Source organism: Aquarana catesbeiana, linkage group LG13 (assembly GCF_042186555.1).
Source record: "Aquarana catesbeiana isolate 2022-GZ linkage group LG13, ASM4218655v1, whole genome shotgun sequence".
Classification (NCBI taxonomy): domain Eukaryota; kingdom Metazoa; phylum Chordata; class Amphibia; order Anura; family Ranidae; genus Aquarana; species Aquarana catesbeiana.
This window is the reverse complement of record NC_133336.1, coordinates 232829907-232845904: the sequence shown is the minus strand read 5'-3', so window position 1 is coordinate 232845904 and position 15998 is coordinate 232829907. Positions and strand designations below refer to the sequence as shown.

Below are 15998 nucleotides of genomic sequence, written 5' to 3'. Positions count from 1 at the left end.
TTCCAAAGTGCCCTGCGAGTTTATGGTCATGGCACATTTTAAGGGTTAGCGACCGTGTCTCCCGGGGTACAAAAATTTTCCCACGGATCCAAAAAAAACTCCCATTTCTCTTCAAGGATTGTACCTCTGGTTCCATGCAAGAGTTGAATGATGATTTAATGGACGACATCAAGTCCACCTGTGTCATCCCAAGGAAGTTTTGAGAAGAGAGGATTGTACTAGGTTCTGGAGTTTGGGAATCTGCTGAGAACATCCGTGAGAGTGCGTCTGCCTTTTCATTCTTTGTGCCAGGTCTGTAGGATATGTGGAAGTTGAAGCGAGAGAAAAAGAGAGCCCAACGGGCCTGTCTAGGTTTTAGTCGCTTTGCTGTCCGTAAGTACTCGAGGTTCTTATGATCTGTAAAGATCAACACTGGGTGTAATGCGCCTTCGAGCAGATACCTCCATTCTTCTAGAGCGAATTTTATGGCCAGCAGCTTACTGTCACCCACGTCGTAGTTTAATTCCGGCGGGCTGAGTCTCCGGGATGCGAATGCAACGGGATGAAGGATGGCTTTGGGCCCTTGTCTTTGGGAAAGAATTGCTCCTGTTGCAATTTCCGAGGCGTCCACCTCCAGTACAAATGGCTGAGAAGGATCGGGGTGGCGAAGAATTGGAGCCGAACTAAACAGGTTTTTTAATTTCAGAAAGGCCTCTTGTGCGGCTTTGGTCCACCGGAAGGAACCGTGCTGGCGGGTTAGCTGGGTGATGGGTGCCACAATGGCCGAGAATCCGATAATGAATTTCCGGTAAAAGTTGGCGAATCCTATGAACCGTTGGACCCCTTTTTTATCGGACGGAGCTGGCCACTCCTGAATGGCTTGTATCTTTTGGGGATCCATTGCGATTCCATCGGCTGATATGATAAACCCCAGGAATTGTACCACTGATCTCTCGAATTCGCACTTCTCCACCTTCAGATAAAGCTTGTGCTGCTTCAATATAGAAAGAACCCTTTTGACATGCCCCTTGTGTAGCTCAATCGTGGAGGAGAAAATGAGTATGTCGTCTAGATAGACAACAAGAAAGTCATCCAGGTATTCTCGGAATATATCGTTGACGAGGTGCTGAAAAGTGGCTGGAGCATTACACAGCCCGAATGGCATCACCAAGTACTCGAAGTGTCCAAACCTGGACCGGAATGCTGTCTTCCATTCATCCCCGGCTCTGATTCTAACAAGGTTATAGGGACCCCGGAGGTCTAATTTGGAAAAGACCTTGGCAGATCGGAATCGTTGGAACAGCTCTGGAATAAGCGGCAGTGGATACCTGTTCTTGATGGTGATATTATTAAGCTGCCGGTAGTCCACACAAGGTCTAATGGATCCATCTTTTTTCCCAACAAAGAATATCCCTGCTCCGGCAGGTGAAGATGAGGGACGTATAAACCCCTTTTCCAAGTTCTCATTGATGTATTGTTTGAGAGCCTCCAGTTCAGTCTCTGAGAGGGGAAATATACGACCGAACGGAATCACTGACCCCGGCAGCAGATCGATCGGACAGTCATAAGGCCGATGAGGTGGTAGGCGGTCGGCCATTTGTTTATTAAAGACCTCTTGGAACTCAAGATATTCGGAGGGAATCTGCTGAAGTTTATCCGCCGGAATAGTAACCGTAGCACAAACCTTTGGAGTTGAAGGGAGGCAATGCTCAGAGCAATATGGAGAGGAGAAGGATACCACCTTAGTGCTCCATTGGATCTGCGGATCATGAGCCTGTAACCAGGGCAGGCCTAGGATGACGGGAAAAATGGGAGAATGGATGAGGTCAAGCCGTAGGAGCTCCTGATGCAAGGAGTCGGTTGTTACCAGAATAGGCCGGGTCTCCTGGGTGATTGGACCCGAACTAGGAAGAGACCCATCAGCCAGATGCACCTATAGACCTTGAGCTTTCGTTTGCAAGGGAATACGGAGGCTGCGGGCCAGGGCTGCATCCATGAAGCAGCTACAAGCTCCCGAATCAATGATGGAGGGTAGGCGAGACTCCCCTTCCGGTAGCTGCAGGGAAACAAACAACATCACATAAGACTTTGGAGCATTATTATCTTGGTAATTCATCAATCTTGGCTGAAGAAACTTACTGGGCCTTATTGGACAGCTGCGCAGGAAGTGTCCAGCTCCCCCGCAATAAAGACACAAGTTGGACTGCCGTCTGCGTTGCCTCTCTTCTGAAGTTAGTGGGGCCCGGACCAGGCCTAGCTGCATGGGCTCAGCTTCAGGAGGTGTTGTAGGAGATGGTGACGGCATAGGTGAGGCTCTGAATGGCGTCCACGTAGGGCGTGGACCCTGGAACCGCTCTGAGTGACGCTCCCGCAGGCGCCTGTCCAATTTCGTGGCTGCCTGAATTAGCTCTTCCAAGGAATTGGGAGTCTCCATTCTGGCCAGCTCATCTTTGAGGAGTTCGGACAAGCCTTGACGGTACTGGTAGCGCAGAGCCGGCTCGTTCCAATCCGTGTCGGCTGCCCATTTACGGAATTCTACCGTATAGTCTTCAATTGGTCTCCTCCCTTGGGACAGGTGGTGTAAGATGGCTTCAGCTGTAGCCTTCCGCTGAGGGTCGTCATAGAGTTTGGACATACTCTCGAAGAAGGTATCTATAGAGTTTAACACAGGACTTCCCTGTTCCATTAAGCCGTGGGCCCAAGCCTGAGGTTCTTCTGACAGCAGTGAGATTGCGAATCCTACTTTGACGATCTCTGATGCGAAGGTCCGGGGCTGAAGGGCAAAGTACAGAGAGCATGCGTTCTTAAAAGCTCTGAATTTTTTACGGTCCCCTGAGAACCGTTCAGGTGTAGGGACCCTAGGTTCAGGAAGCGCCATGACAACTGTAGGGTTGTTGGTGGCCTGGGGAAGCGAACCTTCATTGCTGGGTGCGGGAGCTGCAGCAGCAGGAGGGAGTACCCCAGTAATTTCTTGGAGGCGGTTGTCAATCTGAGTATACCCCTCCTGTAGTTTCTGAACTGAGTCGGCCAGAGTGGAGACCTGCTGACACAGGATCTCCAAAGGAGAGCGCGCTCTGTCGGCCTCGGACATCTGGCTGGTTTGTACTGTCAAGACTATACTCACCGAGGCCAAGATGCCGAGAGCGGCTCGCCCTTACGACCACGCGCACCCGATCCCTGGAAGTGATACAGGGAATTGGGGGCACGTGGAGGCACGGGCTTCCGGTGGTGGCAGGATTCCCGAAGGGCCGGAAGGAGGTCCGGGTAGCCGTTGGGTACTGAGGAACTGCAAACAAGTGGTTAGATCCGGATCGGGGTACCAGGCAGAGCAAAGTCCGTAATTCAAGCAGAGGTCAGAACCGGGGTATCAAGCAAAGCAGAGTCCGTTTAATCAAGCAGGGGTCAAGGGTATCCGGCAGGCAGAGTAATCCGTAAATCAGGCAGAGGTCAGGGGTATCAGGCAAGCAAGAGTAATCCGTGAATCAGGCAGAGGTCAGGGGTATCAGGCAAGCAAGAGTAGTCCGTTGATCAGGCAGAGGTCAGGGGTATCAGGCAAGCAAGAGTAGTCCGTTGATCAGGCAGGGTTCAGCACAGAGTAACTAGGAAATACAGGAAGTAGCAGGTATAGGGAACAGGGCACAGCTGACGATAAACCAGCAACCCGACTGGGTGCTGGAGCCGTCAGAAGTAGCCCTCCGGCGAGCGCGTCAGCGTGACGCGCTGCCGGGCACCCGCACGGCCACGGCGCGCACACGGGGACCGCCGTGCACCCGCGCGCGCCGCACCATCGGGCCGCGAACAGGTGTACGGCGTAGCGTGAGACCTCCGCGCATGCGCCCTGGAGCCCGGCGGACGGAGGCGGCTTGTGCCTCCTGACACTGGGAGGAGGTGGCTGCAGATCATGTCATCCTTAGTGACCCAGAGGACTCTGGACCGAATGCCTCAGCAAACCTACACTGCATGGCCTCCCTGATCCTGCAAAGCCTGCGTATTCGTGGTATCAAGGGGAGGGATGATTACTGGCTGGCAACCCTCCTTGATCCATGTTACAAGGGTAAGGTTGCAGACCTTATCTTGCTGTCACAGAGGGAGCAGAGGATGAAACATCTTCAGGAGGCCTTGCAGAAAGGTTTGTTTCCAGAGCCTGGGAGGTTACAATTTCCTGGTCCTCCTGGACAACGTGTTGCTGAGGCTTCAGTCAGTAACAGAAGGAGCGTTGGAGAAGGTGGCCATCTGACCGATGCGATCAGACAATTTTTTAGTCCACAGCCCCAAGGTCTGATCGGTTCCAGCAACCATCGCCAGCGTCTGATTCACATGGTGCAGGATTACCTAGGTGCAAGATCAGACTTGGGCACCTTTCCCACCGAAAATCCTCTGGGTTACTGGGTCTTGAGGATGGATCACTGGCCAGAGCTTGCACAGTATGCAATTGATCTACTGGCCTGTCCTGCATCCAGCGTTCTTTCGGAACACACATTCAGTGCTGCTGGAGGCTTTGTAACCGATCACAGGGTGTGCCTGTCCACCGAATCGGTTGATCGGCTGACCTTCAAAAAATGAATCAGTCTTGGATCACCAGCTACCAAGCACCTGATGCTGATGTAATCGATGCATTTTTTTTTAAAGTGAGATCCCTTCAAGACTGCCTATGCTGATGCTGAGTGACTATCCTGTTATGCTAAGTCACAATCCTCTTCCTCCTAAATTTTCATGCTGATAGCTTGTAAGAACATTTTTGGTTCTGGGCACCCCCACCAGTGCCCAAGGCCCAATTTTTCAGCCCCTGTTTAAAAGGGGTGTATAATTACAATTTTTGATGTAATACTTTGCAGCAGGGCTCATTCCTGCGCTGCAACTATAGTATCTGTGAGGGGTTGCAGTGTTGTGGCACCAGCACCAGTGCCCAAGGCCCAATTTTTCAGCCCATGTTTAACAGGGGCGTATAATTACAATTTTTGATGCAATACTTTGCAGCAGGGCTCATTCCTGCACTCCATCTATAGCATCTGTGAGGGGTTGCAGTGTTGTGGCACCAGTGCCTAAGGTACAGTTTTTCTGCCCCTGTTCAACAGGGACATGTAATTACAATTCTTGATCTAATATTTCACAGCAGGGCCTATTCCTATGCCCACCAAGAGTAACTGTGAGTGCTTACAGTGTTGTGGCAATATGACCACCACCACCAAAGGCCCAATTTTTCTGCCCCTGTTCAACAGGTGCATTTAATTACAATTCTTGATATAATTTTTCACAGCAGGGCCCGTTTCAGCGCCCACCAAGAGTAATTGTGAGGACTTACAGTGTTGTGGCACCAGATCCACCACCACTAAAGGCCCAATTTTTCTACCACTGTTCAACAATGGCATGTAATTACAATTCTTGATCTAATATTTCACAGCACGGCCCGTTCCTGCGCCCACCAAGAGTAACTGTGAGGGCTTACAGTGTTGTGGCAACACCAACACCTAAGGCCCCAATTTCTGCAGAGTATATAGGGCAGGCCCCTACTTTCAAACATCCAACTTGCAAACGACTCCTACTTGCAAACGGAAGGAGACAACAGGAAGTGAGATGAAATCTACCCCTAGGAAGGGAAATTCTCTCCTGTAAGAGTTAATAGGGGAAAAACGTGTCTGCTCTCCATTGATGCTTTATCACCAATCCTTGTTTCACTAAAAACCCCAAATTTTCAAAAAACATTTGTCATTGGGACAGAAAGTGAGGTGAAATCTTCTGAAGAGGTACACAGACAACAAAACAAATGTTACAGGGGTGATAACGCTTCCCTATGTTTTTTAAAAAGCTTAAAAATAGATTTTTTGGCTGGTGCTACAATTTAAAAATGTACCAGTTCAAAATTACAAACAGATTCTACTTAACAACAAACCCACAGTCCCTGTCTTGTTTGCACCGCCTGTATACTGCTGTTCAGAGTATATAGGGCCTGGGGGCCCCACGCCTTTCCTTTTTTTAATCTGGGTGCGGGGTTCCCCTAAATATCCATACAAGACCCAAAGGGCCTGGTAATGGACTGGGGGGTACCCATGCCGTTTGTCTCACTGATTTTCATCCATATTGCTTGGACCCGACATTACATTAAAGCCACAAGCAGTTATAAATGACTTTTATTCCTTTAAAAATGTCATTTTGTGCAGGGACTGTTCTAAGCACAGGAAACACGTGCCACTTTACAGGCATACTATAGACACCCCCCAGGTACGATATTTAAAGGAATATTTCACTTTTTTTTTCACTTTAAGCATCATTGACAATCACTGCTCCCAAAAAAACAGCCGTTTTTAAAACTGTTTTTGCATTGATACATGTCCCCTGGGGCAGGACCCGGGTCCCCAAACCCTTTTTAGGGCAATAACTTGCATATTAGCCTTTAAAATTAGCACTTTTGATTTCGAACGTTCGAGCCCCATAGACTTTAATGGGGTTCTAAAGTTTACTAGAACTTTCGGTCCATTCGCAGGTTCTGGTGCGAACCGAACCGGGGGGTGTTCGGCTCATCCCTAATCATCACCCACATTTTATGCTGCTATAATGGACTATTATTGTTTGCCATAATATACCATTAAGTATTGTGTGCAATATATGGTGCAATATACGGAGCACTTGCATTTATCTTTGGACGTTATATGAAAATCACACGGAGCACTTGTACTTTATTTTGCATGTTGCATATTATTTTTTATCATTTTGTATTTTTTTGGTTTATAGGTTGTATGTAATTTCTATATATATGTGCGTGTGTGTGTGTGTATATATATATATATATTTATTGTTCCTTTTATTGCCATACACTTGTACACACTTTTGATTATTATATTTCTGCTGCATGTTTCATTTGGTGGGGTTACATCTTGAGGTTATTTTGCTTTTTTGTATAGTAACTATTAATATATGGTCAGATTTTTGTGTTTACATGAACTATTTGCCCCTGATTACTCATCCATAGCTTTATTGTGTTCACTGATTGTTTTTCCCCTGGGGTTATCACCCCTGTAGGGTGTTTATTGCTAGGTTCTCATTACTTGTTGTAGTCAGCAGTGCAGCACCAATTCATTTGTCAAAAATATCAGATAAAAATCATCACGTCCAATCTCTAGCAATGCTGATTCCAGCCTCACACTGTCTGCTGATACCATTCATGCTCCATACACAAGGAGATTATAGCACAATACGAGTCATGTCAGTGGTATTCTGTGCTCATCCTGTGTATGAAGATATCACTGTCTCTACACATGGAGGACAATATTGGGGTCTACTTATAAAAATTTTCTTATAAAATTCTATTTCCTGGAGTTTTATAAAGTGATCTAATATAAATTATTCCAATAAAGAGAAATGAGTTCCTTTCATGTAGAGAATAATTACATTCATTCCTGGGGGAGAAATGTATTTCCTTCTGGTAACATTCTTCTCTTCTACAGATTGGAAGGTAATCACCTGACAGACAGTTCCTGCCCCTACCTGGCATCTGGAATAAAAGATAACCAGACACTGAGGACACTGAACTTGGCAAAGAACAATCTGTGGGGTCCTCATTTCAAGGATCTGATGGAAGCTCTGAAAACAAGCCGGATAGATAAATTAAAGTGAGTATAACCGGACTGACACAATAATATTCTGGGACAGTGTAACATTCAGTTTTCTAAAGCTGACCATACATGGATTAAAATTCGGCCAGTTCAGCAGGGACCGGCTGAATTTGGATCCATGTAAGGATTGGCAAGTTGTACACAAGTTGATCTATCAATCGACTTGAGTACACCCAGCCTGTCAGGTTTTTCCCAAGGTTGGTGCTGCTGGCTATAGCTGACCACACTAGTCATTGTGTTCTGCCAGCAGGGAAGGCTCCCCACCAGCAGAACACAATAGCGCAGTGGGAGGGGTTCCCCAATCAACACTGACTTTGTTGATTGGGGAATCTAGAAATCTTATCTAACTCTGTTATCTATAAATTAGACTGCTTCTAAAGCTCACCACACACAGTAGTCTGCTTATACAATCTTCTTTATATCTACAGTCAGCTATGTAGTGCGCAAGCTTGCCTGATTGGATACAAATAGACCGTCCGATATTCAGTGTTGGAAAATCTCCCCATTACTGAACAATTCCTATTTATTGTCAGATCTCTCCCCATTACTCCCTATGAGTACAGAGCTCTTATTAGCAGAGATAAATAAAATATCAGATACAAATCATCCCATCCAATCACTAGCAATGCTGATTCCGGCCTCACACTGGGCACCATACACTAAAGCACATCACATTGTATTTAGGCGACCGGACATGTTTTTCATAAATATCGCATGCAATGCTGAAAATGTCAATTTGCTATTCTGTTTCGCGAAATTTACCTCAAAACGCTCTGTAAATACTGCATAAAACGGTGTTAAAGTCAGTTCACAAAATTAAATAGATAAACACATGAGATATATAAGTAATGGTCCAAGCATGAGGTATGTAAGGAATTTAAAAATAGCCAATTTGTAATAGACTATCTTTTTGGATCCGTTCTCTCCACAATAATGTATAGAAACCTAAATATGGAAAAACACTGAATCATTGGGTTTGATTTATTTTAAATGGATGTAAACTCAAAAATTTTTTTAGTTAAGACTTGTACCTTGTAGAGTAGAGCGTGGCATATCATCTGTGCCCAATCTTGCCACGAAGAGTTAATCTGGCTCTGAGCAGTCCTCTTATCTTTTTAGAGTAAGATAAACAGGGACACACAGAGAAATAGGTGTCTGTTCTTCCCCCTTGCTGTGAGTGACAGGTGATTTCCTTATCTCATGCACGAGCATGAATGAGGCATTCTGTGTACTTCACATCCCCCTTCTTTCTTCTCCAGCTCTCCCAGGATTGGCTGCTCCACACCTCAGCATGATTGGGCATTCTGAAGTCATGTTGTGACTTTCCTGGGTTTTGACTGGATGTTATTGATCATGGGGCATAATCCACGAGAACAGCAGAAGTTCAGTGTAAGAAATACATAGGAGAAAATATTTGTTGCTAAGGGGAGTATAGAGGTGGGCGGGGAGTCTATTGACCTCACAACTCCGCCCACCGAGCTCCAGACAACAGACCCACCCACAGAATCCAGAGTTTTGCAGGGCTCCAAACAAAAAAAGGGGAGATATTTGACAGGTAAGGATACATGCAGGAGGCAATGATGGGAGTGGTTTTACATCCACTTTAACCGCTTCAGCCCCAGAAGATTTTACCCCCTTCCTGACCAGAGCACTTTTTGCGATGCGGCACTGCGTCGCTTTAACTGACAATTGCGCGATCGTGTGACCTTGTACCAAACAAAATTGATGTCCTTTTTTCCCACAAATAGAGATTTCTTTTGGTGGTATTTGATCACCTCTGCGGTTTTTATTTTTTGCGCTATAAACAAAAAAAAGAGCGTCAATTTTGAAAAAAAAAGCAATATTTTTTACTTTTTGCTATAATAAATATCCCCCAGAAATATATAAAAAAAACTATTTTTTTCCTCAGTTTAGGCCAATATGTATTCTTCTACATATTTTTGGTAAAAAAAAAATCGCAATAAGCGTATATTGATTGGTTTTCACAAAATTTATAGCGTCTACAAAATAGGGGATAGTTTTAGGGCATTTTTATTATTATTATTTTTTTTGTATTATTAGAAATGGCGGCGATCTGCGATTTTTATCAGGACGGCGACATTATGGCGGACACATCGGACATTTTTGGCACTCTTTTGGGACCATTGTCATTTATACAGCGATCAGTGCTATAAAAATGCATTGATTACTGTATAAATGACACTGGCAGGGAAGGGGTTAACCACTAGGGGGCAGTGAAGGGGTTACATGTAACCTATGGAGTGATTTTAACTGTGGTGGGGATGGGCTACAACACACAGGACAGTGATCACTGCCCCCAATGACAATTTTGTTTACAAAAGCATCTCCCTGTTCTACCTCTCCGTGACACGATCGCAGGGACACGGTAGACCCATGGTCACGGTCATGGAGAACACGGTGGGTTTAAAGGGGATGTACCTGTATGCCCTTTTGCCCATCAGTGCCATTCTACCGATGTAAATCAGTGTGCGCTGGTCGGCAAGTGATTAAAAGATAACTAAAGGCAAACATTTTTTGTGTGGATAGAGTGGAGATGGATTAGAACCTCTGTTGGGTTTTTATTGATGTCAGTGTCCCAATTAGTAGATTCACCCTCTCTTTTTTTCCTGTTTACCATTATCATTGAAAGTAAAAGAAAATCCCACATTTCGGGTTGTCCCCAGAAAAGTAATGGAGGGGAATCTTCCAATGGGGACACTGGTTCTGGTAACCCGGGGGTCCTAAGGTATTCCTTTAATTTGTAGAAATTCCCTCTCACTTCCTGTTTTAGCTGCGGGACAGGAAGTGAAAGGAAATCTCCCCAATGGGTCACATATGGCAAAAAACTGACAGGGGTTATAACCCTCCCGTATTGTATCCAAAATTTTAAAAAAGTGCCTATAGTTAGTTATACTTTAAGGCAAATAGACTGCAATTTGCAAGTTGCTCCAGAGCTTAACTTTGTCTATTCTCTGTAATCACATGTATGGAAAATTTAAAAACGGCATTTTTGCTTCCACATGAATGGATGATGTATTATTAAGTAAGTATTCCCGCGCTGTATCAAAAAAAAAAAAAACCTACAACTAAATAACTGCTGCAAAGCACTGAGAGGTCATACCATAACCACAAGGAAAATTAACAATGAAACATAGTGCTGAGCTGTTAGAGTGATAATATACTGTGAATAATATGTGGTAAATTACCTAATATATCCACATGGACAAAGACTAATAATCAATATGTGCCACACATATACCATATATAAATGAATTAATAATGTGTTAATGTTCTATACTTGTAAACAATTAGTAAAAAACAAAAAAGTGAAAAAAATAAAAATGGCAAAATCCTCTGAAAAGCGATTCACAGTCCTGAAGAGTGATTCGCAATCTTCCAAAAAAAAAAAATACTAGATAGTAAAGTGCTCCGTGAAGTAAACAAAAAATAACAGATAAAGTGGCTTCCTTTCTTCTATGCAAACACCATATAAAGTGCAGTGTGCTTTTCTTTACTGGTAACACCCTTCCGTGCTGTGCACTGTGATGATGGATGGCCTCTTACCTCAAGGCTGTGGGATAACAGCATGTGTTTTTTAATCACAGGTGGTTCTTGGTGGTGATCGAAACTCCTATGCTTGTATATTTCCAAAATTGGAATGGCAGTCAACCACCACCAAGAACCACCAAACTCGCTCATCCATGTCTTTATGGACCTTGCTTTGTGCACTGGTGTGCAGTCATGTTAGAACAGGAAGGGGCCATCCCCAAACTGTTCCCACAAAGTTGGGAATATGAAATTGTCCAAAATGTCTTGGTATGCCGACGCCTTAAGAGTTCCCTTTACCTTTGGGTAACCTCACAAATGGACTTCTGGAAGAATGGTCAAACATTCCCATAGACACACTCCTAAACCTTGTGGACAACCTTCCCAGAAGAGTTGAAGCTGTTATAGCTGCAAAGGGTGGGCCAACTTAATATTGAACCCTACGGACTAATGCCCCGTACACACGGTCAGATTTTCCGACGGAAAATGTGTGATAGGACCTTGTTGACGGAAATTCCGACCGTGTGTAGGCTCCATCACACATTTTCCATCGGATTTTCCGACACACAAAGTTTGAGAGCAGGATATAAAATTTTCCGACAACAAAATCCGTTGTCGGAAATTCCGATCGTGTGTACACAAATCCGACGGACAAAGTGCCACGCATGCTCAGAAAAAAAAAAAAGAGATGAAAGCTATTGGCCACTGCCCCGTTTATAGTCCCGACGTACGTGTTTTACGTCACCGCGTTCAGAATGATCGGATTTTCTGACAACTTTGTGTGACCGTGTGTATGCAAGACAAGTTTGAGCCAACATCCGTTGGAAAAAATCCTAGGATTTTGTTGTCGGAATGTCCGAACAAAGTCCGACCGTGTGTACGGGGCATAAGACTGAAATGTTATTAAAGTTGATGTGCGTGGCAGGCGTTCCAATACTTTTGACATTATAATGTATGTCATATATAGTGCTGGGAACTTTTTGCTTATTCACAATTTTTTTTAATATCTTTGGCTCAGATATTCGTAAGACAGAAGTGGATTAGGAATAGACAAGTATTCTTACAAAGGTGTGGAACTTGATCTGTTAGGAGAGGGGGTCATCAATGTCAAGGTTTGATAGATAGATACCAGAGTGACACTTTCAAGAACATCAGATAATGACAATGGCTATTCTCTAACAAGACAAAACAGACCCATCCAAAGATATAGCAATGACCACCAAATATCACAGCATAAATGACTTTAAAGCCGGGTTTCTCAACCAGGGTCCAATGGAATCCAAGGGATCCCCCAGAGGTTACCAGAGATTTCCTGAGACTGGAAAGTTATTTCAAGGGTTCCTCTGTGTTTAAAAGGCTGAGAAAAGCTGATTTAAAGCTGAATTACAACTTTTTTTTCACTAGAACTGAATGACATGATCAATCCCATCATAGATCATACCTCTGTACCATGTTGCAGAACCTGATATTCTGGGATTAGCTGTTTTTTTGTCATGTGACACTCTGTATATCCTGCTGATAGACTCTGTCCCTTCCACAGTCCCTTCCTGTAGTGATCAGAGTCTGTACACCCCCATTTGTAGTCTTTCAAACTCTGCAAACAATGTAAGTTCCTTCACAGCTCTGATGGTGGGTGGGATTGCATACATCCTAATTAGCATTCAGTCCCACACAGTCACACCTACAGGACAAGTCCAAACCTCCCAAGTCCCGACTCCCATCACAGCATTAGGCCCCTTTCACACGATCCCCTTTTTTCAGGCAGATCCGATCGGGCCCCCCACTGACTTCTATGAGGAGGCTGATGTCAGCGGATATGTGTGTCCGCTGACTCCTGCCTGGCATCCGATCTGACACGATCTGCTGAAAAGAGATGTATGGCTATACATTCGCCATCTGTCCAGACGGTCCATTTTCATCCAATCTCCCCATAGAGGACAGCGGGGCTCTGACAGGTCTGTCTCAGCACAGTGAGCGGAGATGGACCTGTCATCCACCTGCTCAGCGGAGTCCATCAAAATGGATCAACCCCATGCGAAAGGGGCCTAATTCAAGAAGGAAACACCTTCATACACAGCCTGTTCTGAAAGCTGGCTGTGCTGCTGCTGGGCAGGATTGAATGTATTACAATTAGAATTAAATTTTGCCCAGTTAAATATGTCAACCAGGGTGAATAGGCACAATCCCGCCCCTCAGATCCCGCCTGTACCAGAGCCCTGCTCTCTGTGAAGTGATTCATTTATATATGAAGGAAACGCCTTCATAACAACCTCCCATAGCTCTTCCTCCGTAGTCTTGCAGTAATCATTATTCTTTGGCATGCTGCAAGACAGGAATGACACAGGAGGGTGTTTGACTCATTTACACCTTTCACCACCCACATGAAGGCCCAGAAACACTTACAATAACCCTAGGACCCACCCACATCAACTCCCAGAATTGCAAAAAGTGACCCCCATAGCCTGCCCTGAAGCTACAGAGGCTCAAAGGACCATGGGAGATGTACATGAAATTGGCAGTGAACCGGAACAGACTCACCTTTGGTTCAGGGGATCGATGTGCAACTTATTTAAACATCTGTCATTCCCCTACTAATAAGGGTGGGTCTACATACCAAGGAGTACTCCACAGTCCCATCACACATGTTCCTGGATAAAGCTGTAAAAGATTTGGGTGCTGCAGCAACCATCAGCTGAAAACTGGTTCAGAAAGTCACAATGAGGATATTTGCCAGCACACAATGGACCAACAAGTAGCGTCCAAACTGACTTTTTATTGAAGCTTGATCACATCACATATCAGGTAGTGCTTTAAAAAAATCCATTTGGACGCTAATTGTCGATCCATGGAGTGCTGGAAAATATCGTCATTATTACATACCAAGGAGATTACATACATTTAAGTAGTGGGAAGAGTTCCCAGAGATAGTCTGTATAAAATGACCCTAGACAGTATGCTGTATTAAAGTATAATTTTTTTATTGGACTCAAAAAATCATTAACAAAACGAAGAAATGTTGCAACCCTCCACCTAGCACCAAAATAACAACGTTGTTATTGTTTAAAATTGCACACACGGCCCATGGGCACAACATGTATTGCACAGGTAAATTTGTCCTCTATTCAAGAAGGGATGTCAAACAGGTGTATTGCTCAGCTATAGACCGGATTGCATCCTCAAGTAATAGTGACAAACCCATTCCATACAAACTAGTTACGGGGGTCTGGTGGATGTTGTATTTAAATAACACAAATGTATATTGAAAAGCTCCAGACTGTTCCCCCTTTGAGTGGTATCAGGTGAAGGAGCACTTATCTGTCAATGACATGAAGCGTGTAGCAGGAGCTCTAGGGGTAAAGGTTGGAACAAGGCGTTCGATGGGTGATTCGTAAGTTGCTGGAGCCAAGAGTTCAGTAATTGCCTGTACTTGCTCTTAAAGAGCTGAATCCTGTGTGGATGTGTCCTCTGTTGGCTGGCTCATACAGTGATTGTGCCGTGTGGGGTTGGGCAGGGGGTCTGTGGCAGGCACAGAGACATCTGTTTATGGCAGTGTGTGGCGTTAGCCAACTTACAGTTCGTTAAATGTCCACGGGTTGGAGAGGAGCTACAGCCGATCTCAAAAGATCTTCCTGGCTATTAGAGCTGCCTGTCAGCACTGTGTTCCAAGATCACTCGGTTCCCCACTGGTTCTCACTGGTCCAGTGTGTTCACAGGCTCAGTTTCTGCTCCTTTAACTGTCTTGTTGGTTCCTAGAGCTGCTTTTCCCTTCACCCTCTCACTGTAAAACATAGTGCTTCAGAGGCCATGTGTGGTGCATCCCTTGGTTGACATGTTTCGCCCGCCCACAATTTTGGTGAGCACCTGTACAGGTTCTGCTTGCAGATTTGACACAGGAAATGCAGCTAATCAGCTCTTTTCCACACTGAACACAGCTAATCTGTTTCTTTTGCAGACACAACCATGATCGGAACAGCATGTAGCTGGTAGTTGCAGTTCTGACCCTGGAATTCCTCCCGCTGACACACTGTCAGGGCTGAGCTCTGAGAGCTCAGGCTGCTCAGCTGTCGGTTGATTGCCAAGAGTCATCATTCCACAGTGACTCATCTGATGATCATATCCTGCTCATCAATTAGCCTGCTGGCTATTTAAGCTGCTTGGATCAGATCTCCTGTGCCTTCACCTTGGTCAACATATCTGGATACTCTCTGCTGTGTTTACCTGTTAAAGACTTTTGCTTGGCTGACTTATCTTCTGGTTCCTGATCCTGTTTGCTGCCTCTGACTATGCTGATCTCTGGACTCCTGTTTAACTGACTTATTTTGACTAACCACTCTGGTTACCGAACCCTGGCTATGTTTGGAGTATGTTTGCACTGTTTGTACCATTTTACCATTTTATTAAAGTGTGTTTTTTACTACACTTCTATCTCAGTCTGATTCATGGTTCCTGACAGTAGGCGAAGGTCATGAATTCAGAAGATGCAGGCAATCCACTTGTTAGTAATATTTTTTCCAGGTTAGATGAGCAGGATTGCCACATGGATCAGTTTGCCATAGCGTTATGGATGCTCCTGATGCGCACTGTTTACCTGGATCCTCCCGCTGAGGCTGCTCTGGTGCAACCTGTGTTGCAGGCCATCCCTGCTGCTGCTCTGGTCTCTGTGCAGGCACCCGCCTGGAGTATTACCTTTATAAGAGGTATGTCTGGTTCCACACCGCTTCACCAGCAATTTGGGGTGATCTAGTTCAATGCAGAGGGTTTCTCAACCAGGTTAAGATATACTTTGGGATGCTGCCCCAGGCGTTTCCCACAGACAGAAGATAAGTAGCATTTGCTTTCTGAGAGAGCCTTGGCCTTGGCAAA

General features: G+C 45.0%; 1 protein-coding gene across 2 annotated transcripts in view; it reads left to right on the top strand.

Annotated features, from left to right (window-relative positions):
* LOC141116953 (NACHT, LRR and PYD domains-containing protein 3-like) overlaps positions 1 to 15998 on the top strand; it is a 291452-nt gene that overhangs the window by 228896 nt on the left and 46558 nt on the right. For both annotated transcript variants that reach the window (XM_073609472.1, XM_073609473.1), the window contains exon 9: positions 7422 to 7586. In XM_073609472.1, the coding sequence (XP_073465573.1) occupies positions 7422 to 7586 (165 nt within the window). The remainder of the gene's footprint in view (positions 1 to 7421; positions 7587 to 15998) is intronic.